The 27563-nt window shown below is 36.3% G+C and overlaps 1 protein-coding gene across 1 annotated transcript in view; it reads left to right on the top strand.

The window, feature by feature from the left end:
- Window positions 1-27563, top strand: part of Itpr (Inositol 1,4,5,-trisphosphate receptor) — a 1112489-nt gene that overhangs the window by 693247 nt on the left and 391679 nt on the right. The window contains exons 36-37 of the mRNA XM_090401920.1: window positions 4322-4442; window positions 17077-17258. Coding sequence (XP_090258046.1) covers window positions 4322-4442; window positions 17077-17258 — 303 coding nt within the window. The remainder of the gene's footprint in view (window positions 1-4321; window positions 4443-17076; window positions 17259-27563) is intronic.

Raw genomic sequence — 27563 nt, 5'->3', positions numbered from 1 at the left:
ATATCCGCAAGATTTGTTTTGCATTATGGGAGATACTGAGATAGGAATGTTGGTAGCTTGCTCCACCTTTGCAAGGAGTGCCCTGGTGTTGTACCACATTACCCCAGTCCTGAAGATACTTCAGGCACAAACTTTGTTTGCTCACACTTGGATAAAGGATTAAACTAAATTTATTATACTCTAACCAAGTGAAAAATAAACTTTCAATATAAAATAATGGTGTAGATAAGTGGATGTCTGACTGACAGATATCCAAAAGTGGTATATGGAGGGGATGTGAGTCAGCAAGATTTAAGGCATAATAAATTTAGGTTAATCCTTTATCCAAGTGTGAGCAAACAAAGTTTGCGCCTGAAAGTATCTTCAGGACTGGGTTAAGGTGGTACTACACCAGGGCAACTCATTGCAAAGGTGGAGCAAGATACCAACACTCCTATCCTAGTATCTCCCATAATGCAAAACACATCTCCTTGCGGATATGTCTAATGTTATGCATTAAGGGAAGGGCCACTACCCAGACCGGTTTCGACCTTTATTGAGGTCTCTTCAGTGGGAGCCAGGCCCAAGTCGAGATATCAGGCAGAAGCATTAGCAGGTCATCTCCACCTATAGGAATTGCCAATTGCTGTGCCACCCTTTTTTAATAAATTACTCTGGATTTAGAGAAAGATGTTGAAAGTTTATTTTCCACTTGGTTAGAGTATAATAAATTTAGTTTAATCCTTTATCCAAGTGTGAGCAAACAAAGTTTGCGCCTGAAAGTATATCTTCAGGACTGGGTTAAGGTGGTACTACACCAGGGCAACTCGTTGCAAAGGTGGAGCAAGCTACCAACACTCCTATCCTAGTATCTCCCATAATGCAAAACACATCTCCTTGCGGATATGTCTAATGTTATGCATTAAGGGAAGGGCCACTACCCAGACCGGTTTCGACCTTTATTGAGGTCTCTTCAGTGGGAGCCAGGCCCAAGTCGAGATATCAGGCAGAAGCATTAGCAGGTCATCTCCACCTATAGGAATTGCCAATTGGTGTGCCACCCTTTTTTAATAAATTACTCTGGATTTAGAGAAAGATGTTGAAAGTTTATTTTCCACTTGGTTAGAGTATAATAAATTTAGTTTAATCCTTTATCCAAGTGTGAGCAAACAAAGTTTGCGCCTGAAAGTATCTTCAGGACTGGGTTAAGGTGGTACTACACCAGGGCAACTCGTTGCAAAGGTGGAGCAAGCTACCAACACTCCTATCCTAGTATCTCCCATAATGCAAAACACATCTCCTTGCGGATATGTCTAATGTTATGCATTAAGGGAAGGGCCACTACCCAGACCGGTTTCGACCTTTATTGAGGTCTCTTCAGTGGGAGCCAGGCCCAAGTCGAGATATCAGGCAGAAGCATTAGCAGGTCATCTCCACCTATAGGAATTGCCAATTGGTGTGCCACCCTTTTTTAATAAATTACTCTGGATTTAGAGAAAGATGTTGAAAGTTTATTTTCCACTTGGTTAGAGTATAATAAATTTAGTTTAATCCTTTATCCAAGTGTGAGCAAACAAAGTTTGCACCTGAAAGTATCTTCAGGACTGGGTTAAGGTGGTACTACACCAGGGCAACTCGTTGCAAACTTGGATAAAGGATTAAACTAAATTTATTATACTCTAACCAAGTGGAAAATAAACTTTCAACATCTTTCTCTAAATCCAGAGTAATTTATTAAAAAAGGGTGGCACACCAATTGGCAATTCCTATAGGTGGAGATGACCTGCTAATGCTTCTGCCTGATATCTCGACTTGGGCCTGGCTCCCACTGAAGAGACCTCAATAAAGGTCGAAACCGGTCTGGGTAGTGGCCCTTCCCTTAATGCATAACATTAGACATATCCGCAAGGAGATGTGTTTTGCATTATGGGAGATACTAGGATAGGAGTGTTAGTAGCTTGCTCCACCTTTGCAACGAGTTGCCCTGGTGTAGTACCACCTTAACCCAGTCCTGAAGATACTTTCAGGCGCAAACTTTGTTTGCTCACACTTGGATAAAGGATTAAACTAAATTTATTATACTCTAACCAAGTGGAAAATAAACTTTCAACATCTTTCTCTAAATCCAGAGTAATTTATTAAAAAAGGGTGGCACACCAATTGGTTATTCCTATAGGTGGAGATGACCTGCTAATGCTTCTGCCTGATATCTCGACTTGGGCCTGGCTCCCACTGAAGAGACCTCAATAAAGGTCGAAACCGGTCTGGGTAGTGGCCCTTCCCTTAATGCATAACATTAGACATATCCGCAAGGAGATGTGTTTTGCATTATGGGAGATACTAGGATAGGAGTGTTAGTAGCTTGCTCCACCTTTGCAACGAGTTGCCCTGGTGTAGTACCACCTTAACCCAGTCCTGAAGATACTTTCAGGCGCAAACTTTGTTTGCTCACACTTGGATAAAGGATTAAACTAAATTTATTATACTCTAACCAAGTGGAAAATAAACTTTCAACATCTTTCTCTAAATCCAGAGTAATTTATTAAAAAAGGGTGGCACACCAATTGGCTATTCCTATAGGTGGAGATGACCTGCTAATGCTTCTGCCTGATATCTCGACTTGGGCCTGGCTCCCACTGAAGAGACCTCAATAAAGGTCGAAACCGGTCTGGGTAGTGGCCCTTCCCTTAATGCATAACATTAGACATATCCGCAAGGAGATGTGTTTTGCATTATGGGAGATACTAGGATAGGAGTGTTGGTAGCTTGCTCCACCTTTGCAACGAGTTGCCCTGGTGTAGTACCACCTTAACCCAGTCCTGAAGATACTTTCAGGCGCAAACTTTGTTTGCTCACACTTGGTTAAAGGATTAAACTAAATTTATTATACTCTAACCAAGTGGAAAATAAACTTTCAACAAAAAGATTTAAGGTAACCTAGTAGTTACCACAAGTATCAGTCCTTGGTCCACTGTTATTCCATCTGTACATTAATGATATTGGGAAGGATTTGACAAGCAACATGCAGCTATTTGCTGGTGTTAATCAAGAATGCTGTATTTGTGGAATGATTTGAATAGGCTGGAATTGTGGGCATGGGAAAATGGGTGTCAGTAAATATGAAGTCATTAACTTCAGCATGATTAGGTATCCAATGTTGTATTATATTGGTAGGATTATGCTAGAAGAAACTGATGAGACTAGGGATCTTGGAGTGTAGTAGATAGGAAGTTGAAGTTCAGAGGTCATGTAGAAAAGATTGCAAATATAACTCGAACGATAATTGCAATTCTGAAACAAACGTCCACAAGTAAAGATAAAGATGTCATTTTGTCTCTTTACAAGGCCTTGATAAGACCTCACTTGGACTATTATGTGCAGGTCTGGTATCCTGGTTTCTGTTGTGATTCTGATATATTGGAGAGAGAGAGAGTGCAAAGGAGAGTGTTAAAAATGATATCAGGATGGTGGAATACTGACTGTGAAGACAGACTAAAGATTGGTAGACCGCAGACACTAGCAAACAGGAGAAAGATGGGTGATATGATTGAGACTTACAAACTTCTGAAAGGATCATACAGGGTTTCAGTTGATGGAATTTTTCAATTTATGGAGGGTGGGGAAAGGATAAAGGAAAGCTGAGAATGATTGCCACTAAGAAGTGGGTTAGAGCTAGATTTTTCTCGTATAGGGTGGTGCGTGATTGGGATTGCCTTTGGATGTTGTGAGCACAGCATTTTGAATGAATTAAAGAATAAGTATGGTAGCTGGTGTGTATAGTATGTGGCCTCCCTCGATGAATCCCTGACTCCAAGGAGTTGGGGACTCCAATAATAACAAAAAAAAAAAAAAACGTGCAAATATTTTCCATTTGAAAGGGACATGTCCCTTCTTTCTATCAGCTAGGCTATAGAGCCACAGGCAATCCACTATCTATCACCCACTGATAGAACGATTGTCTCTTAATTACAATGTCTTCCCTGGCTATGTTGCCTGTGACTGTGTTGCAATGAAAAATCTGATTTTTCAGGAGAACAAACATGGCTCTCACCTTCAGTAGAAAATTCATTATAAAATTCTTCGTGTCATGATAAGAATCATACTCTGCCCCTTTTCCATTCAAAGAGTATATTGTCTTATCATTTTTCCAACTGTAATATAGATGCATAATAATAGTAAGTATGGTAAAAATTTAGGCTATTTTTAATTATTTCATTTAAATTACTTTCTTTTAATTACTAGTTCTTTATTAATGGCAGTATTATGTTGTCTGAGAATTTTAGACATCTTTCAGTTCCAAATAAATATGTACATTGTAAATTGTAAAGTTTTTTTAATTTAGACCCATCAGCCTGTGTTTGTGAGACTTCTCCAAGGTGCATTTCGACTTACCCAGTGTTCATGGTTAAATTTGCAGCAGAGAATGAATATAGAAAGTTGCATCAAAACCCTTTCAGACATAGGTAACATATATATCCATTTTTTGTAACACAAAATCTCATTATAATAAATACCATTGTAATGAACTCCATATAACAGAGTATGAAAAATTCTAGTTAAGTCCATAACAGTTAATTTTATTCCAGAAAAGAAACACTCTATAGTGATAACTAACTACATGCTCTTACAGGGCATGCATTAAAAGTATTTTTCGTCGTCATCATCATCAAATTCCTGATTTGTACTGTCAAGGGGTGTGCAGGATATGATAGTACTACATGAAAAATTTCCATCATTACTAACTTCCTATCTACAATTTTCCTCCAAATCAGTCTGTTACTTGTCAAGACTCCAATATTATGAGATCTTATATTTCTATCATCTAAGGCACTTTGTACAGTATTAATCCACCTATATCTTGGTCTTCCTCTGGGTCGTTTTCCTGATAACCTGGCAGAGAACACTTTTTTTGCTAATCTTCCTCGCCCATTCTGTTTAAGTGACCATACCACCTGAGATTAGCTCTACTAACGCATTCCTGGATACTGACAATGTCAAGTTCTTTCCTAATATCCTCGTTTTTAATATGATATTGCCATTGATGCCATCTGTTCACACCTCTAATCTTTCTTAGGACTCTCATATCTGTGGTCTCTAGTCTTTGGTCAAGTGTTTTTCTTCTGACCCAGTTCTCAGATCCATAAGTTAAAACTGGTTTGAACACTGTCTTGTATACAGCTAATTTAGTGTTCCGACTAATTTCTCTCTTATTCCATATGAATTTATTGAATTGACTTCCTACCATACCAGCTTTATTGATTCTGTTGTCTATTTTCATATTTAATTTACCATCGTCACTAAAAATTGTGTCTAAGTAACTGAAATGTTTTACTTGTTCCACAAGTTCTCCGTTCAGAATACAGTTGACATTATAAACAATTCTACATATTTTCATTGTCTTTGTCTTTTTAATGCTGACCTTCATACCATATCTATTACAACAGTTATTCAATTTAGTCAGGGAATCTTGCAAACTTGTAGCAGATTTATTTAGAAGTATAACATCATCTGCATAAAGCAAAGAGCTGACATTAACATTCCCAATTCTAATATCATGTTTAATACCACTTTCCTTCATAATATGATCCATATAGATATTGAATAACAGAGAGGATAATGTACATCCTTGTCTCACACCAGATTTAACATTAAACGATCTTCTTGCATAGAGTTTCCTTCGATTCTAACTGCTGACTTGCAACGCAAATAAAGACAAGTATTGATTGATATAATGTCCCATTGACACCAAATAACTGTAGCATATTGAATAATTTCTCTCTTGGCACATTGTCATGTGCCTTTTCCAGATCAACAAAACTTAAATACAGATCTTTGTTATATTCCCTTGCTTTCTCAACTATTTGTCGTAAAGTGAAGATATGATCCTGACAGCCTCTATTTGGCCTGAATCCAGCTTGTTCTTCACCAACTTTTCTTCCACAATTCTTCTCAACCATTTCTCAAGTATACTTGCATAGATCTTGCCAGGAACACTCAGTAGGGAAATACATCTATAATTCTCGCAATCAGTTTTATTTCCCTTTTATATATGGGTACTATTAGAGCTCTACTCCAATCATCAGGAATTCGTCAATCTGTCCAGGCTTTCTGAACTATACAGTGCAGCCACTGTGAGACTTTTAAACCACCATACTTCAGCATTTCGGGTCGAATATCATCTACTCCTGCTGTCTTTCCACATTTCTAGCCTTCGATGACTTTTTCTACTTCAAGTATTGATATGTATTCCTGACCGTATGCCTGTTAAGTGTTTTTTAACTCTGTGCTATCACTGCTTGTTTCATTTAGCAATTTTTCGAAGTAATTACTCAATACTTCAAGGATATCTTTTTCTCCCGTTTTCATGTCACATTTATCATCTCTAACTCCTTTTACAGCACTCTTTCCTCCATTTCTAAGCTTCCTCAACAACTTCCAGAATATCTTACCAACTTCTTTATATTTATTTTCTATGTTCATGCCAAAGTCCTCCCATGCCTTTTGTTTAGCTAGTTTTACACAGTCTTTCGCTTTCTTACATTTGTTTCTGTATTCTCTAAGAGCCCAAGCTGACTTAATTGCCAGGAACTTTTGATATGCTTTCTTCTTTTCCTTCACGGCCTCTTTAACTTCCTGTGTCCACCATGGAGTTCTGATTTTTCTATCCTTGCAAACAATCTCACCACATTTCTCTCTGGCTGAATCAATCAGGCTTTTCTTCAAGGCTTGCCACTGAATCTCCAAGCTTTGATTCCTGTTCTCAAACTCTTTCATTTTTTTTTTTTTTTCAATAATCTTTGTGTATTTTAATCTACAGTTCACATCTGAGAGCTGCTCAACTTTTATTTGCTTTAAAACTTTCTTACATGTTATTCTTTTCAATATGAAATTCAATTTTATCATGCTCAAGACTAAATAGTGATCACTTCCAATTTCAAATCCTCTGTACACTCTGGTATCTTGCACCAGTGGGAAAACATCACCATCAACAATAACATAGTCAGTGAGACTTTTCTTATTCCTAGCCTCTTCTCTCCATGTGAATTTGTGCACATTTTTATGTTGGAACATGGTGTTAGTAATAACCAATCCATGTCCTGAGCAGAAATCCAACAGGTATTTGCCATTATTATTAGCTTTGCTGTTTTCTCCAAATTTTCCAAAAACATTTTTGTATGTCTGACAATCATTTCCTACTCTGCTATTTAGATCCCCAACAAATACCAACTTTTCCTTTTTCATTGTTTCAGATGTTTTCTCTAAAGCCTCAAAACATTCGTCCACTTCTATCTTAGTAGAACCTTCTGTGGGACCATAGGCACAAATAAGTCATTGTCCAGTACCCTATTCTCATATTTGCCCACATTACTCTAATTGAGACTGACTGCCATTCAAGAAGATTAACCTCATATTTTGTGTTGAATATTATGGCTACTCCTTCTTTTCCTTGATTTTCATTGCCTGAATATAACATTTTGTATTTATTGCTCAGAAAGATCTCACCTGTTTTTGTCTTTTTTGTTTCAGTCACCCCTATTATGTCGATCTGGTACTTATCTAATTCCTCAGCTAGCTCCATTTCTTTGCCATTCAGGCTTCTTACATTGATAGTACCGATCTTTAACTCTGGTGATGTTGAGTTGGGGTGTGCTTTCAGATTTGTTCCAGTAGCTGACTTTTCGCTGTTCTCCCTGGTTCCCTGGCAAAAACAACAGGGGGGGGGTGCTTGTTTAACCAGGTGACCCCCGAGCCGGCATGTAATTTTTTTATGTGGTACCACCATTTTGTATATTGGTTTAAGCCAATAAGAATATAATTTGGTCAGCTAAATTCCAAATTGCCAGCCCATCCTCATTCGTTCAGTATCCAGGTAGATAGCCAGCAGGGTGCACCATGAGAAGGTGAGGATTGGACATTAGGTCAGAAGCCCTGGTCGATTCTCCACATTCCTCTAAAGAATCTAAAGATAGAAAAATCAAAACAAGAAGAAAGAGTACTGAAAGTTCATAGCAAGTAAGTTAGCATGAACTCTGAGAGAATGCAGAGGTAAAATGTAAAAAAAGTGAAAACTCTTTAAAAGTAGCTGTACAAAAGTCTTGAAAGACTTTGGTATGGAGTCAAAGAATCTTGATGTCTTGGAGTCAAAGCCTAATATAGGAGGTTCTTGTGTCATACACATACAGCTCATCATACTTCACCTTCAACACCCTCAAATTCTCTGCAGACTCCGCCATCATGACTATTGCTTCCACTCATCTGACCTTAACATCTGCTGTGAATGAGTAATAGAAATTATTCTCATTGGCATGAAGGCCTTCATCCTTCATTCGATCCATAATCCCCCTTCCACATTCCAAGCCCTAGTTCAATGGAAAAGCATTGATTGGAAAAATGATTGGAATGCCTCACAGGCAAGGCATTCCAATCATTCACAACTCTACATGCAAAAAACCTACTTATTATTCCCCTGCTCACCCCACCCCCCCTCTTATACAGCTTCCAGGGCTAACCTGTTGTTCTCCCTGACAACTACCATTTACTGTAAAACCTCTTCATCACTGATCCTGTAACTAACTTGGTCTCTATGATATCATCCCACTTCCTCCTATCTACTGAACTCAGTAAATTGTATATTCTCAACCTATCCTCATATTTGACATTCCAGAGTTCAGAAACTACCTTATTCAGTTGCCTCTAGACTTCTTCCTATTGAAAACCAGGTGACCAAATCTGTGCACAGTAGTCCATTTGTGTCCTAATCAGAGCCTCATACAGTGAATCAAGAATCTTATTACTTCTACAAGTCAGTGTCCTCCATATCATTCCCAGAATTCAGCTAGCTCCATTTCTTTGCCATTCAGGCTTCTTACATTGATAGTACCGATCTTTAACTCTGGTGATGTTGAGTTGGGGTGTGCTTTCAGATTTGTTCCAGTAGCTGACTTTTCGCTGTTCTCCCTGGTTCCCTGGCAAAAACAACAGGGGGGGGGGTGCTTGTTTAACCAGGTGACCCCCGAGCCGGCATGTAATTTTTTTATGTGGTACCACCATTTTGTATATTGGTTTAAGCCAATAAGAATATAATTTGGTCAGCTAAATTCCAAATTGCCAGCCCATCCTCATTCGTTCAGTATCCAGGTAGATAGCCAGCAGGGTGCACCATGAGAAGGTGAGGATTGGACATTAGGTCAGAAGCCCTGGTCGATTCTCCACATTCCTCTAAAGAATCTAAAGATAGAAAAATCAAAACAAGAAGAAAGAGTACTGAAAGTTCATAGCAAGTAAGTTAGCATGAACTCTGAGAGAATGCAGAGGTAAAATGTAAAAAAAGTGAAAACTCTTTAAAAGTAGCTGTACAAAAGTCTTGAAAGACTTTGGTATGGAGTCAAAGAATCTTGATGTCTTGGAGTCAAAGCCTAATATAGGAGGTTCTTGTGTCATACACATACAGCTCATCATACTTCACCTTCAACACCCTCAAATTCTCTGCAGACTCCGCCATCATGACTATTGCTTCCACTCATCTGACCTTAACATCTGCTGTGAATGAGTAATAGAAATTATTCTCATTGGCATGAAGGCCTTCATCCTTCATTCGATCCATAATCCCCCTTCCACATTCCAAGCCCTAGTTCAATGGAAAAGCATTGATTGGAAAAATGATTGGAATGCCTCACAGGCAAGGCATTCCAATCATTCACAACTCTACATGCAAAAAACCTACTTATTATTCCCCTGCTCACCCCACCCCCCCTCTTATACAGCTTCCAGGGCTAACCTGTTGTTCTCCCTGACAACTACCATTTACTGTAAAACCTCTTCATCACTGATCCTGTAACAACCCCTTACTAACTTGGTCTCTATGATATCATCCCACTTCCTCCTATCTACTGAACTCAGTAAATTGTATATTCTCAACCTATCCTCATATTTGACATTCCAGAGTTCAGAAACTACCTTATTCAGTTGCCTCTAGACTTCTTCCTATTGAAAACCAGGTGACCAAATCTGTGCACAGTAGTCCATTTGTGTCCTAATCAGAGCCTCATACAGTGAATCAAGAATCTTATTACTTCTACAAGTCAGTGTCCTCCATATCATTCCCAGAATTCGTTGTGTTGTCCTCACAATTTTGGCAATGTGTCCTCTAAATTTTAGATCCTTATCCACTATCACCCCAAGATCTCTTATTTCTTCCACCTCCAACAACATATCCACACAACGCATAAAATTCTACATCCCTTCTACATCTTTGTTCGTATTTTGATGGCAGACTTCTATCACCCTTTTTTCAAATATGATGGATATGAGATGACTTCTGTGCATTAGGATAAATATCAGATGTGTATAATAAATTGTAGAGATGATACACGACAGATGTTAGCTCTGTAGCGCAATGTTTGAGAACAATTGGAGAAATGCCATCAGGACAGAAGACTCTTTAGTGTCTTCTGTCCTGATGGCATCCAAGTTATTTAGCAAGCCTCCATAGCTCAGTCAGTATAAATGAAGCCCTTTTGGAAAGACCTGGGTTCAATTCCCGTCAGTGACGTAAGGAACCTTTATCTGGTCTCCTTCAATGAAAGGTGAGTTAGCCAGTCTCAGACAGGGGTGGAGGGTTTTTTCACCCTGAAATTCTGGTTTTTTGTCCCCCAGAACAGGGAAACCGGTCCCATGAACACACATCTACAGGCATAGGGCTAATAACCTTATCCTCAATACAGTAGTGGTTAAGGTATAGAAAAATCCTCAACACCCAAGGTAAAAAAGGAGGGAAGGAATAATAATAAGAAGAAATTATTTGGTAGTTTTCTGATGTCTTTCTGTCAAAAAGCTGCAATAGGCATATGGTGCTTGGCTTCCAAGTCATATTCGATTATTTCGCTTGGTCATCTCTGCAGGAGTTCAAGGAAAAAGAGTGATTTATGCCAGGAGGGCAGCTTTATTTTTAGGTCAAGTAACAGTTGTGCCATGAGGATGAGAGAGTGGTGGAAGCACAAGTAGAAGTTGCATGCAATGATCTTAGGAAGTGACCAGAAGCCAAGTCTTCCATTTGGACAGGAGGCAAGTTTTCTGCCTGTTGGCCTTTATGAAATTGATTTATGGATCTGCTGAAGACCCATATGTTTGCATATGTTGCATGCTTTGGTGTAGGCAGAGTATGAAACTGGAGTCTTGATGCAAGCCACATGCAGTAAGCTGGATTTTTTTTTACTGCTTTGTTACATTTTCCATTGAACTAGAGCTTGGAATGTGGAAGGAGGATTATGAATTGAATGAAAGATGAATGCCTTCATGTCATTGAGAATAATTTCTGTGACTCATTCACAGCAGATGTTAAGGTCAGATGAGTGGAAGCAACAGTCATACCAAGGAAATAAGGAGCAGAAATTCCAGGGGGTTATCTCAACTGGCTCCTTTGTTTTGTCAGAGGATGCAAGGCTGAGAGGTTTAAGGAGGGTCATTTGGTGAGAGACAAGAATTGTACAAGATTGTGGCCTGAGTTGCCAAGTGGAGAGATGACCTCTACAATGTATCTGGAAGGCAAACTGGGCAAAAAGAGATCCAGAATATTTGGAGAATGAAGAGGGAATTCAAGTGGGTAGATGTCTGTTTTTCATCGTAGTAGAAACACCATCAAACAAGTTACATCATAGTAGGATGTAACTTGTTTGATGGTGTTGGAATAGAGGAGCCCATTGGAATTGTGAGCATTAAGGTCACCTAGGAAGATAACCTTACTATTTGTATAACTGGTTTGCAGGCGATTTAGTTTCATGGGGAAAATGTGAACAGTCCTGAGTGGTTATCAGTGCTTGGAGACCAATAAAGGCAACAAATGAAAGTCACTAAATGGGGGCAAGGAAACCTTCAGCCAGAGAAATTCAAAAGCAGGGAATTCTAAATTAGCCATTCTCTGCTTGGCTATGTTACATTTCACAAAGGCACAGCGGCCACCATTGTGGCAAAAAGAATCATGAAGTATGTAGTTTTGGCACAGGAGGTGGACAGTAGTAGATGTAACTATGATCAGAATTGCTGTCAATAATGAGATGTCTGGCCAGAAAGACTAAATCTGATGGTGAACATCATTTATGTTTGTGTTAAAGTCACAGATATTAGTAAAGTGGATGTGAAAGTGAGTTTTTAGTGAAGAGATTCTGGCATGCTTTATATATTATATATTGTGACTGGTTGTGATGTGACTTTTTGATAGGATTAGTTTATGACAAATTCTCTTTTATCACATTGTCACTGTCATTGTTTCTATGAGTCTTCATAGGTTTGATCATGTTCAGATTAAGGATATAGCAAAGATAGGCAGTGAGAGAACATGTGCTCTTGAACACAACATTATACAGAACAAAGCTAGTCTCTGTGTCATGCCATGTCCTTAATATCCCCCCCCCCTCCGAATACCTCTCATACTCCATCTCTATGCATGACCTGGCAGCAGCATTATGAATTATGAATTATTGACCATGGTATTGGTGTAAAATATTTTAAGTTGTACAGTGTGTTTTTCTGAGTTGCTGGGTTAAAAACAATCCAGAAGGTGCATTTGCACCAAAAAAGGTACTCTCTTTATTCCTTGTATACATTTCTGCATTCTTCTTCTTTAGCCTCTTTCCATTCTCTACCAGATTCCTAGGCCTTAACTTTCCAGTTCTGTCTGTCTTAGCCATTGTCCAAAAGCAGGCTACTAATATGACCAGTCCATTTACGTACTTTATAACATTCGCATTATCTTCTACTCTGGTCAGCTCTCTAATTCTAGTATTTCTTATTCTATCCATTTTTGTTATGCAGAGAATTCTTCTGTTCAAGGCCCTTTAGCCAAACACACAACCTGTCTTCCTGTTTTTAATTTTATTAGATATTACATTCCCCCATATACAAATTAGCCAAACATTTAGCCAGTGTGCTCTCACAATATACTGGCAACACACACACCTTCACACATAAAAACTCAGCCCACTTTAAAGCCAGTAGAGAAACCTCTCACTCCAATGCACTGACATAATGATCAGTTTTGATGTCTCCTCCTTATTCACCAATGTCCCACTCTAAGATACCTTAGACCTCATTCAAGCCAAATTTCCTCCTGATATATCTGCCCTATATCAGTTCACCTTGAACTGACGCTTTATTATTTTGCAAGGAAATTCTACAAACAGATAGAGGGGAGCAGCCATGGGTTTTTCGCTCTCCACTACTGTCCAACTTCTTTGTGGAGACCTCCCTAAACCCACGTTTAGCTACGCTATGTGGATGATGTGTTCACCGTTTAGCCGCATGGCTTGGATACACTCCACAGTTTTTCAACAGACTTAAACAGTCAACACCCCAGGATCCAGTTTACCTTGGAAAAGGAAAATAACAACAGTCTCCCTTTCCTAGACACTCTGATACATGCCAGCCTGATGGTAGATACCTTCACCAGTAGTCACCCCTCCCCAACAATATGTGATTATAAAAACCCTATATGATAGGGAAAAATTAATCAGTTCAGATAAAAGTTCCTTAACTACTGAACTTAACACCTTCTTAGCCATTGGCTACCATCCCCAAAAGTATATTAAAATCAGTTAACCACAACCCCCCCCTCCCCTTTATAACAGATATTACTCTAAATCTATCATCATTCCATATATCTGGGTACATCCGAAAAACAACAAAAATCCTCAGAAAATGTGACTTCACAACTAACAATTACAAACTGCATAAGAAATTGTCATCTCTTATCTGCTCCACCAAAGACCAGCCACTTCCCCTAGACCTACCTGGAGTATACCAGGTCCCATGCAGTTGCAAGCTGTCCTACTATGGCCAAACAGGCAGGATAGCCAATACCAGGATATCTAAACACACGAGCTATTTGGCAGCCACTAAGGACTTGCTGACTATGCATTGTACACTCATAACAGAATACACTGGAAGAAGGCCTTGAATCACCATCAGCTCTGAAAAACTTCCCAAACCTCAACAAATTTGGGTGCATGAGACTGCCCCAAATTTGGGAAGCTTGCATTCTGAGATCATTAGCCCAGTGGCCAAAACAACTCAATTTAGCTTTAGGACTCTAGGACCAAGTTCAATTGTCTTTCTTCAACCTCATTTGCTTAGTATTAGTGCCTGCATGCACATATCATTGTTCTGTGATTCCTGAAGATGGCAATGTAACATTGCCAAAATATAGATAGTTATTAATTAAAGTTTTTATAATTAATAATGTAAACTACATTGTCATTTCCTAAAAAATTAGAAGTATTCCTGTGTTAGTTGTTGTATATGCCTCACTTCCATTGGTAAACACTAAACTAATACATTATACATGATGCTATCAAAAAGAAACCGAACTAGCTAATAAAATCTTTACAACTTAGCCAATTTAAATTTGGACTCAACCCCCCACCTTCAATGTAGTCGCCTTCTAAGTTCATTCAGTAATCCTACCATTTTTGCCATGTTCCAAATGTTTCCTGGAAGTATTTTTGTTGATTTTTGTTGAAGTGCATCAAGATTCATCTTTGATCTCCTTAATGGTGTTGAACCACTGCCCCTTCAGCTTCAATTTCATTTTTGGAAACAAAAAGAAGTGGCAAGGGGTTAAATCTGGTGAGTAATAATGTGGGACAACTTCCATGCTGTTGGCCTGCCAAAAACACTCACATTTTTAAGGCACTGTTAGGAGGGAACATTGTCGTGAAGGAAGAGTCAGTTGCAGCTTCGCCATAGTTTCTGGTCTGTTGTGACGACCATCTTCTCTCAATCTCCTTAAAATGTTGCAGTAAAATTCTGCATTGACTGTCTGACCTTGTGGGACAAATTCTCGGTGCACAATTCCCTTAATGTGGGAAAAAAAAAAAAAAAAAAGGGTGATCAATATGCTCTTTGTCACACTCCTGACTTGCCTTGCCTTCTTCGGTCTTGGGGAATGTGGACTCTTCCACTGTGATGATTGCTATTTTGTCTCCAAGTTGTAACTGTAAACCCAAGTCTCATTTCCTTGGGATGACCCTTGAGGTGACGAATGTGTTTGAACTGTTTCTTATGAAATCCAAAATCTGACAGATCATCCATGCAGATTGATGCATGCACTGCCATATAAGAAGTTGGTTGTCCCATCTTCTCATTGTCCTCCAAGATGGTTCTTACCTTCTTAAAACACTGAGTTAGGATCAGTGTTCATGATGAAATCACAGAATGGTGTGAACATGTGATAAGAATGAATTGAAAATTATAATAATGGAATAATTCACATAAAATATTATTTAATAGTAAAATTTTTGTCTGTGTATCGCAGGCGAAACAGGACAAACAGGAAATCTGCCTTTATTCGGCTAGAAGAACACCAGTCTTATATTCAATACCTTGAACCTGAACAGTCTGAATTTGCAGAACATGCCATCATCACTAGACACAGAGTTCATTGGAACAAGACAAGAGTTCTTCACAAAACTCTGTTCCTCATGGAACGGCTTTATAAAGAAACATGTGAAACTTTATTTCACTCTCCTAACTTAAACAGATCCGATGGTTTACGTCTATCCCCTTTATGGGAGATAGTACTTTATAAATCAGCTAATCTTTCCTAACTTTTTATTGTGTGTGTGTGTGTATATATATATATATATATGTTAAATATACCAAGCTATTTTAAACCTTGTTTTTACTCCATTTCCCAAGTAAGCAAACAGATAAACAAGTCAAGTTTGCACCTGCAAGTGTTGCAAGGGTCAGCTAGACTTGCAACACTTGCAGGCGCAAATTTGACTTGTTTGTCTGTTTGCTTACTTGAGAAATGGAGTAAAACCAGGTTTAAAATAGCTTGGTATCTTTAATACCCAAGGTAAATACTTTCTACATGTGTGTGTGTGTATATATATATATATATATATATATATATATATATATATATATATATGCATAATACAAGCCATTAGGAAAAAGAAAACCAGGACGTCCTCTTAAACGATGACTTAAGGCCGGAACAGGCCATGCTAGGGCCTAAATCCTTGATATGCATGATGATGATATATATATATATATATATATTTTTTTTTTATTTATTTTTTTTTTTTTTAGTTAGAAAATTTATTGACCTTTTTAGTTATCTTACATTAGCTACTTAGGTGGCACCCTTTGGAATTGTCAGTTATTGTTCAATTAGATTTATAAATGTACTGAAGATGCCTGCGATATACAGACAAAAATTTTATTATTAAATAATATTTTATGTGAGTTATTTTGTTATTATAATTTTGAATTCATATGGCGGCTCACAGTATTTCCTTATTAAAACATATATGATAAGAATAATACGGGTTACGTGAGTTCTAGTGCACACAGTTTGATGCCACGTGGCAGGCTGACTCAACAACGTGTACTCCACTGACACCTGGTGGCATATGACTGTAACTTGATCTGTCTCTGAGTATCTGGTACAGTCTGGTTTCTTTTTGATAGTTCCTCATATTAAGGAGCCTCCCTTTTTAGGCATATAGGGAAATATCCTAATATTTCCCTATATTCTTTCTATAATCTTTATTCGTCCAAAATGCTTTGTTTCCTTGTGTGATTTTTCTATATATTTCTTAATCTTGTTTTTACTTAAAACAATTAGCCAAGGTAAATATAGTCCTCCACAATTTCAATATATGATTATTTGTTAATTTTAGTTTGATTTGATTTAATCTGAATTTGTCATCATTGGTTTGGTTTTAGTTAAGCTTAATCTCTGTTCTTATGAAGATTAGATGTTAGGTATTTGAATAATGCAATAAATAGGGGAAGTTATAGATAGCATCAGTGAATGGTCAGAGTGTGTGTGATATCTTGTTTATGGAACTTATGTATCTCAGTAATGTTATTGAATATATGGATGATTTATTTTTAATTATTAATTTTCAAGTAAGTTATTGTATTAACATTTTTTTTGATAAGTTACTGTAATAAAAAAAATTATGATTTGCTATCAGCACGATATTCAGCAAACATACTTATATAAGAGATTTTGGAAATCACTGTTTCTTTAAGTGTCTGTTTGTGAATGAAATCTCTTCTGTAAAAGTTAATATAAATATTATGTTACAGCAAAGAATAGAGGCATTGCAATTCCTCTTGAACTGGACACTCAAGTCTCAGCCATGTTCAATAAGAATGCTTTAATCAGTAAACACACCCGTGCCTGGTTATCCGCAGCTCGAACTCCACGACGAGAGCCATCCACAACTAATGTATTTCGAAATGATAGAAGCATCATAGAAGGTCTGCAAGTAAGAATTTAATTGCAATTTATTTGTTTCTGTCATGCACATATGTCATATCCTGAAAAGATTTTAAATATCTATAATATCTACACATTATTAGGTTTATAGTGATGACTAATGTGTAAGTTGATGCTCAGGAGTTTTTTTTTTTTTTTGTCTGTTTTGCAAAAAAAAAAAACTAACATGGTAGGAACATACATATACACATTTGACATACTTATATATTGATGTCCTAATTGGATGTGGCCATATTTTGAATATCACATCACCAATTATTCACCAATATGTTACTTTTTTTTTTTACCACATACTACAATATCCAAGCCTGCTTGAAGTTTTGTAAGCTTTTTGCTGCACATCCATACTAGTTGCTAAAAATATGGTATTCTCATCATTTTAAACTTGTTCTTTCTTTGTTGCATTTTTTTTAATGAAACTTGAATATCTATACACCATAAGTGAGATAAAAATTAAATATGCCTGAAAACTCAGCTGCAGAGAACTATACACAATTTTATGCTATTCTGTGTTTTAGCAGAAAGTAAGGAGAACTTTTGATTAAAGAGAGAGAGACAAAAACATTATAGAAAATATATTTCATTCATCAATACATCAATCACATCATGATTGAGCAGTAAAGGGAGTACTGGTTATGTAAGAGGGATGACAGTGAAATAATTGTCTGGTCACTGTCATTCATCTTGGTCACACTCAAAGTATTTTGCAAGTTTGAATTCAGGATTTTGGAAAGGTCTGTGTGTGTCTTATAGATAAAGATCACAGCCTAAGACACACACACACACACACACACAGTATTAGGGGCCACTAGTAGGTAGTATCCAAAACCCAATACTTAAAATTCAACATGTACCGAACCTATTTCTATTTTTTATAAGTATAAGAATGATGGCTTGCATCTCCTCAAATGAAGTTATAGTTATTTTGTGCTTGTAATCTGCAGATCTCCCAAGAAAAGCTGTGTATAATGGATAAAAATGAAATGTCAGGCCTTTGGACATGTAGAATTCAAGTTTCATATTTTGGTTATGATATAAATATCCTCTTCAGAGTTCTGACTCTTATCCATCAATGTTCTCCATGCAGTGCTTATTCCAAAAAGCAACGCATAGTTCTGTCACTGTGACATATACCTTTAGAATAAAATTGCTCGCTATAGCAACTCTTGAAAAATATTAATCAGAGCACCATTAGCATTGGTGCTGTGGCTAAAGAAAACTCACTATAGCAAACTTCCACTAGACATTTAGTAAAAACAAATGAGTGTGCAAAAGAATAGAATGAAAGAAAAAAGGGTAAAAGAGGTGACGAGTGATTTGAGAATAGCTGTGTATGGAGGTTCCATTGTTAGAGGATTGGTTAATGAGAGAGTTCATAAGGTCTGCTATCCAGGGGGTTGAATAAGCAAGAGAATTAAGTAGTAATAGGAGGAAAAATGATTTAAGTGAATATAAGGAGAAAGTCAAAGCAGATATCAGGAGGTTATTGAGGAGAGTGAACGATAACAATATAGTGGAAAAGGTTGTCAGCATGTTGCTGAGGTATAACAATAATGAGTTGAGACAGAGTACCAGAATCATGAACGTTATGCTGGCAGAGCTGTGTTAGGAGAAGGGAGTACAGTTTGTGGATGTATGGTATGTATTTGATGGAAGAATGGAATTATACAGACATGGTGGATTGCATTTGAATGGCTTTTGAGTCAGTAAATTGGAGAACTGTTGTTAGATGGAAATGCAATGTGTGATGAAAGCAAGAGAGGTAAAGTGAAAGATCCGGAGAGTATATTGAAGAGACTGAAGTGCTTGGCAATGGAAGCATTAGCAGTGTGAGAGATGAAAGGATAATGGAATGCAAGAGGAACAGAGAAATGAGGGAGAGAGAGATCCCAGGCAGGCAGAGGAGATATGGTGTAGAGAGAGAGAGGATGTTGGGAGTAGTGGTGAATGCATGTATGGGGATGATCAGCATGGAAATGGAATATATCAAGATGTGAGAGGGATAGTTGAGACTGAGCTGATATATGTGGTAAGCAGTAATAAAGGTGATTGGCAAGGGCAGGTGTAGTGGAAAAAAGGCTTGGGTAGGAGTGGTTATAGATCTAAAAGTGAAATGCTGTGTTTATTTACAAATTCCAGGAGTATCAAAAATAAGGAAGATGAAGCCATTTCACTGATTGAGTTTATTCTACCAAAAATTGTTGGAATAAGTGAAACATGGGTGAATGATGACAATATCCTAACAGGAATTGAAATGGAAGGGTACAGTACTTTTTGACTAGGATAAAAAAGACAAAGGGAGGGGGGGTATCAAAACTTTTTGATACCATCTCGTATGCAAATTATGGATATTAATTCTGCCAATTTTATATCTATTGTGGTTGATGAATCAAATGATATTTCTGATATGGCACAATGCTGCATGATGGTTAAATATATCACATCTTCCGGTATTCAAGAAGAACTTCTTAATCTGCTAACACTTAAAAGACACATTACAGGTCAAGATATTTCAGAAAACCTTCTAACAAGTTTACAGAATAAAAATATAAATATTAATAATATAGTATCCATTGCAACCGATGGCACGCCTTCTATGATTGCAAAAAATAAGGACTTTATTAAATTATTCTCCACTCATATTCCAGATGGAGTTATTTCATTTCATTGCACTTTGCATCAAGAAGCTTTAGTTGTAAATTCTTATTATTACCACAACTAAAAAGAGTGATGGATGTTGTTGTGCCAATGATCAATTTCAAGCGTTGAATCACAGACTTTTTGACACATTTTTAGAGGAACTAGGTAGTCAACATAAAGATGTTGTGATATTTACATCTGTTTGATAGTTATGAAGAGGGAAAAGCATTAAAATGTTTTTTTCAATGCTTAAAAGAAGCATTAGGTTTCTTTCCCACTAAAAATTATAACATAAATCATGTAGAACTTCTCAGTAATCCTGAATGGATACAAAATTTTTGTTTTTTGCTTGATATGACAGAACATTTTAATAAGCTAAATTCGAAGTTGCAAGGGAAGGGAAACACAGCCTTACAATTACTAGAGGAAGTCCTTAACTTTGAACAGAAACTAAGAGTGTTTTTCGAAGATGTTACTGAAGAAAAATTTATATATTTTGAAAATCTAAAAAATTATAGATTAAATTTAAATCAAGAAAATGTTGATTGCAAAATATTCGCTGAAATGATTACTGTAATTTTAGATTCATTTACAAGCAGATTTCAGGATTTAAAAAAAAAAACATCAGGAGATGATGAAATTTATATTACATCCATTAAATTGCATTTTAAAATTAATAGATATTGAAGCTTTTCCTGGAATATCAATTGCAGAACTACAAAATGGAGCTTCTGGAAATTCAGAATAAAACCATCTGGGTATAAAAAAACTTCAGGAAATGGTGTGAAGAAAATGAGGAAACTATGGAAGAAACACCACAGGAAATTATATTTAAATGTTGGAATTCTTTCCCAACTAATTATTCAAATGCCAGGCCACTTGCTTTTGGAGTTTTGACTCTTTTCGGTTCAATACAATTGGGAACAATTTTTCACTTCAATGAATTACATTAAAAGCAATTATAGGAATGAATTGACTGATGAAAGTTTGAAAGCCAAATTACTATTAAAGTGAAAACTAAATACAATCCAGATTTAAGTTAATTGGCTGAGAAGATGAAAAATCAAGTCTTATTAGTAAATTTTAAATTAAAACAATCAAATATCTATTAAAATACATAATATTGTATTTTTGTTCAGACTAATTCTTTTTGCAATCCAAATTCTGACTTTTTTGCAATATTATACTTACTTAAACATGTTTTGTGATTAAAAACTTAATCAAACTTAATGTTTTTATTTACTGAACATATAAAAAATTTATATGCAAACATAAAAGTGGTATTTGATATCTGGAAGTACTGAACTAAAAACAAATTTACCTAAGTTTGAACTAACTGCAACTTTGAGTCACCAGAAAAATCGAATTGAAGTTGCGGCTCCTAAAATTTTGTTTTAATTAATTTTTTTTTTTGGTGGAATGGCTCTTTGGCTCAAAAAGGTTCCCAACCCCTGTTCTAGGGTGTTTCCATCATCCTTGGCCGACCTGTTTAACAAGAGCCTTGCAACAGCACAAAAGTTGCAAAGGTGGTGGTAAGGCTCAGGCAACAAATTATAGACCCAGTCTGTATATCTACAATTGTAGATAAGGTATTGAAGAGGTTGTTAAAATATAGGATACAAAAGTGAGTTGATAACAGTGGTATTCTTTGTGCTTGTCATCATTGGTTTCTTAAGATAAATTTTTGTTTTTAGATCTGTTTATGTACTATAATGAGGTGACTAATGTATTGGACAAGGGAGATGCATATACAGTGATGTGCTTAGATTTTCACACTGTAAGTTGGTCACTAAACTGAAGCAGATGGGATTGGATGGTAGACTAGTGAGTTGGATAGGAGAATGGCTATCGGATTGGTATCAGCAGGATGTGTATGCGGCAGACACTATCTCGAAAGAGGAAGATCACTAGTGGTGTGACGCAGGGATCACTTTTGGGACAACTGTTATTTAATTCGTATATTAATGATATTGGGATAGGTTTAACTGGTGATATGCAACTGTTTGCAGATGACACAAAACTGGTGCAGGTGATGAGGAATCAAGCAGATGTTGTCGCTTACAGGAGGACTTGAATAAATTGTATCAATTCAATGTTACCAAGTGTAAGGTTTTTTTGAAATTTGGTAGACAACAATGGGATGCAAAATATACACTTGGCAGGGAAATTTTGGGGGGAAGTTAAGGAAATAAGAGACCTTGGAGTGGTGGTGGACAAGAATCTGAAGTTCAAAGATTGCATTGCATAAGTTGTGAAGATATCACATCAGATTATGAGAGTGATGTAGAGGACCTTAACTTTTAGAAATAAATAAGTCATTTTGTAAAGGCCTTATACAAAAGGCCTTGTATGGATTATTGTGCACAGATTTACTCCCTTGATGATGAGGAAATGTTGGAAAGGATCCAGAGAAGACCAACTAAGGTCCTAACTGGACTTTGAGATGTGGGATATGAGGATAGATTGAGGAAATGCAGTTTGCAAACCTTTGTGAATAGGAGGAAGAGAGGGCATATGATTGAGGCTTTTAAGTTGGTAAACGATTGTTACCAGGTGAAAAAAAAATTTCATAGAATGAGGGAAGCGGAGAGTAGAACAAGGGGGACATACCTGGAAGCTGTATAAGTAGGCTCTGAGTAGGGACATAAGGAGAATGGTTGGTCAGTGGAATGCTTCGCCTGACATTGTGCTGAATGCAAATATATTGAATGAGTTAAAAGCACAGATGGATGGGTTTGTCTAACAGTGTTTGCCTCCTGCAATGATTCTTTAGATTGTATGGAGGTCTGGTGTTAATAACAACAATAAAAAATTTTTTGATGTTTTAAGGATACTTGTGACATAAAGACTGAATAATATAAGCACGTAAACACAAGAACGATATTTAATTAAGCAAATATTTCGGTCTGGAAATAGCAGACCATCTTCAGTGTCACTACAAGAGCAGTTTTAAAAAAGATACAAGATGGAATACTAACAATAGATCATTTAAAAATAGAACAAGCCGTGTGATGTTATATCACTAAGTATTAAATGGAATATTTTTAAGCAGAGACATGCTTGAAATAAAGATATTAATTAATAATATTAAATAACACAAAATTAATATGAAAAATGATCCTTGCATCACACCACTAGTGACCTTCCTCTTTTGAGATAGTGCCTCCCCCATACACAACCTGCTGATACCAATCTGATAGCCATTCTCCTATCCAACTCACTATCATCCAATCCCATCTGCTTCAGTTTAGTAACCAACTTACAGTGTGAAAATCTAAGCACATCACTGTATATGCATCTCCCTTGTCCAATACATTAGTCACTTTATTATAGTACATAAATAGATTTGAAAACAAAATTTCATCTTAAGAAACCAATGCTGACAAGCACAAAGAATACCACTGTTATCAACCCACTTTTGTATCCTATATTTCAACACCCTCTCCAATACCTTATCTACAATCAGATATACAGACTGGGTCTATAATTTGTTGCCTGAGCCTTACCACCACCTTTGCAACTTTTGTGCTGTTGCAAGGCTCTTGTTAAACAGGTTGGCCAGCTGATGCTAACACCCTAGAACAGGGGTCGGGAACCTTTTTGAGCCAAAGAGCCATTCCACCAAAAAATAATTAATTAAAACAAAATTTTAGGAGTTGCGACTTCAATTCGATTTTTTTTTATTTCACACACTTTCACTCTTCTATCATTTATCACCATATCATGGATTTTTTCAATAATTTCTGGAGTAGTTACCTCAACAGGGCTTCCAGAACGTTCAGAGTTACTTGTGCCCATATGGCCACTTCCAAAGTTACTAAACTACTTATAAACCGTTCTAATCAAAGGTGCAGTCATACCATAATGTTTATCAAGCTTAGCTTTGGTTTCCTGAGCCATTCTGCCTTTCAAAAAGTAATATTTAATCACTACATGAAATTCTTTCTTGTCCATTTTTCACAAATCACGGTACTTGATCAATTCAAATGAATGCCAAACACAGAGTAATAGGTCTGTCTGACAAACTTAATGTGTGATCTTCCAACAGTTGCCTGCAACTAAATATAACAGTTTGCACAGACTTATCGAACAGCCCTCGTATACTTTTACTTAAAAGTTTTAATTATTTATCTACATCCTAAAGAACAACCAAAATGATGAAAGAGACTGCTAAGAAGTTTAACAAGCCTAATTTTAATAAACATTTTTTTTTTCACAATATTTGGAAGTCTAGAGTAGGTCAGGTGACAACAATGCTTTTATGATAATATTGGTAACTATAAAAAGAACCACAAAAGCTGTGTTATTTTGCACTTCTGAGAGCCTTGAATTTTGCATTCCTTGTTTGGTACTGTAATAAGTCTGCAATATGTTTGTAATTTGGTGAGTAATTACTCAGAGCATTTTGTAAACACAAGTCCAGGTATTCATCTGTTAAAGTTGTTTGGTACTTTGTCTTAAATATGGTCATTTGTAGAAATGCTGCTTTGCACAAATACATTGAACCAAAGTAGGTATACAACTTTTCTGCTCATTTTTTTAAAGTTAGGGCACTTATTTCTTCGCAAATATTTCCAAAAATTATCTTCTGATGACCTTACTTTGACACAAACACATCACTTTTATCTGCTTCAAGTTCAAGAATATCTATATGAAAGATGGCTGAAAGATTTTCCACAGTTGTTTCAACTTTTATGTTAAAATTAAATGGAAACCTCATAAATAAATGTATTCTGTCGTTTTTTTTTTTTTTTAATTTTAATCTTAGAAATGATAATCAAAAAATCTGCTATAAGGTTCTTAATTTCTTGAATATATTTAATTCTGTCAAAATTACATTAGGAAAATAAAATAACTGGCATTGTTTGGAAAAAAAGACAGGTTTTAATGTTATGAAATTTCGACACAAACAGATTTAGTTTCTATTTAAAAGCATTTACAGAGCCTATGTGAATAATTGTTTTATCCTGCCCTTGCTGTTCCAAATTTAATTTAATTACTAAAGAAAGAGCCATATGGCTTCAATGCAGTGATGTAAAAACTATGACGGTTTCTTAAATTTTACCACAGAGCTTATGAGAATACAATCCTTGGCATAAAGAGAATACAACAATTAGAGTTGCCTTAGCTTGCACTACCTAAAAGAACATGACTGCTGCCCAAACATCCATATATTTACCTTTTATTAGTGCTTTTGATAGGCTTTAGTATTGAAAGGGAGTTTTTGCTCTCTTAAGGTTTCTGCCTAGTCTCTGAAATGAACCAACCTGCTCCAAACAGTTGTCAGGTGAGTGAAACCTTTATCAAAAGCACTAATTAAAGAATATATAAGTGTCCATAAATGAATATATGGACACTTGGGCAGCAATCATGTTCTTCTAAGTAGTGCAAGCTAAGGCAACTCCATTGCTGAGAATTGTATTCTCATCATCATTATCATCATCATCAAATTCCTGCCATGTACCCTCAAGGGGTGTGCAGGATATGACAGTACTACATGAAAAAATTACATCATTACTAACTTCCTATCTACAATTTTCCTCCAAATCAGTCTGTTACTTGTCAAGACTCCAACATTATCAGATCTTATATTTCTATCGTCTAAGGCACTTTGTACCGTATCAATCCACCTATATCTTGGTCTTCCTCTGGGTCGTTTTCCTGCCAACCTCGCAGAGAACACTTGTTTTGCTAATCTTTCCTCTCCCATTCTATTTAACTGACCATACCACCTGTGATTAGCTCTGCTAATGCATTCCTGGATGCTGACAATGTCAAGTTCTTTCCTAATATCCTCGTTTTTAATATGATATTGCCATTGATGCCATCTGTTCACGCCTCTAATCTTTCTCAGGACTCTCATATCTGCGGTCTCTAGTCTTTGGTCAAGTGTTTTACTTCTGACCCAGCTCTCAGATCCATAAGTTAAAACTGGTTTGAATACTGTCTTGTATACAGCTAATTTAGTGTTCCGATTAATTTCTTTCTTATTCCATATGAATTTATTCATTTGACTTCGCACCATACCAGCTTTGCTGATTCTGTTGTCTATTTCTATATTTAATTTACCACTTTATTGTATTCTCAAATTTACAATTTACAATTACAATCAAGATGAAAAGCCAAAAGGCTATTTTTTTCCGGCGAGGTTGTTATAAGTTAAGGGGATAAAAATCCCTTCTTGTTTTTCAGCCAGTAAGCGAAACTAAGATCAAACACTGCGATCTGTACCTGTACAGATCGTAGTGTTCGATCTGTACAGGTACAGATATATACGCTGACAGTTCGTCGGCATGAAACGGTACAGATCGTAGTGTTCGATCTTAGTTTCGCTTACTGGCTGAAAAACAAGAAGGGATTTTTATCCCCTTAACTTATAACAACCTTGCCAGAAAAAAATAGCCTTTTGGCTTTTCATCTTAGTTATACTATGTTATAATGAAATATAGTGACACACCTTTCGGTCAATCGTATAGCAAAAGTATGTAAGTTTTCTTCACTTAAACTCTGATATTAACTAGGTCTAGCTACTCACTGATGAGACCTCAAAAAAGGTTGAAACCGGTCTGGGTAGTGACCTCTCCTCATAATGTAAAACAGTACTACATCTCTTAAGAGCTGTGTTTTACATCATGAGAAAATATCAAGAACAGTGAGGAAGCTTGCTTCACCTTTGCAACGAGTTGCCGTGGTGTGGCACTACCAAGTGGTCACTTACACTTGGATACGCTGACAGTTCGTCGGCATGAAACGGTACAGATCGTAGTGTTCGATCTTAGTTTCGCTTACTGGCTGAAAAACAAGAAGGGATTTTTATCCCCTTAACTTAATTACAATCAATACAATTTATTGTATTCTCAAAAATTCTAAATCTAATAACCCACTTCTAGCAACTTGTAATCATCACTCCTTGGGGCAAGAAATCACTTAATATCACAAGTAAAATCTCTAAATTGTGGTATTATTTCTGGGAACATTCCCATGTTACTCCTCTAAAATAAACTATTATTTAATGGCTAATATAGCCTACTTTCGTTTAGGAGTGCCCCTTTTTTACAAAAGTAATTGGCTCTTTACTCGAATCTTAGGGCATTACTGAAGTGTTATAAAACTTATATATGAAGAATATAGGAGGAAAATTCGGACATACCTTTTTCGGACGTTGTTTTCTGTCTCCTTATCCTAGCGATATGCATTCATCTGCTGTCAGTGCCATGCTGTGGGTAGGAGGCGCCCTTGTGCAAAACCTTTTTCAGCGTCCCCATAAAATAAGTTTCCGTGAAAAATTTTACTTTTTTAAAAGTACAAAACAGTTTATACGCATACATAAAAATAAATTTTATTTAACAGTAATAGAGCATTGTAATCGCTGAAATTCATTAATAAGGAATTTTTAATAATAAAAATTTTCAAAAATGTTTATTCGTTAATATACAAATACAACAGAATATATATATATATATATATATATATATATATATAAATAAACAAAAATTACTTTTATTTTAATATAAAAATAAATATTACATAACAAAGATAATTTGGAGATATGCTTTTAACTGTATAACAATTAGGATAAATGTAAATTTATTTTACATATTTATCCATCTTGTTTTACCTACCACAAAATGTTTAATAATATCTTTAATGTCTA

Source organism: Typopeltis vanoorti, chromosome 2, assembly GCF_054136105.1.
Source record: "Typopeltis vanoorti isolate ZY-2024b chromosome 2, IOZ_Tvanoo_1.0, whole genome shotgun sequence".
Lineage (NCBI taxonomy): Eukaryota > Metazoa > Arthropoda > Arachnida > Uropygi > Thelyphonidae > Typopeltis > Typopeltis vanoorti.
This window is presented reverse-complemented; position numbering and strand designations above follow the sequence as displayed.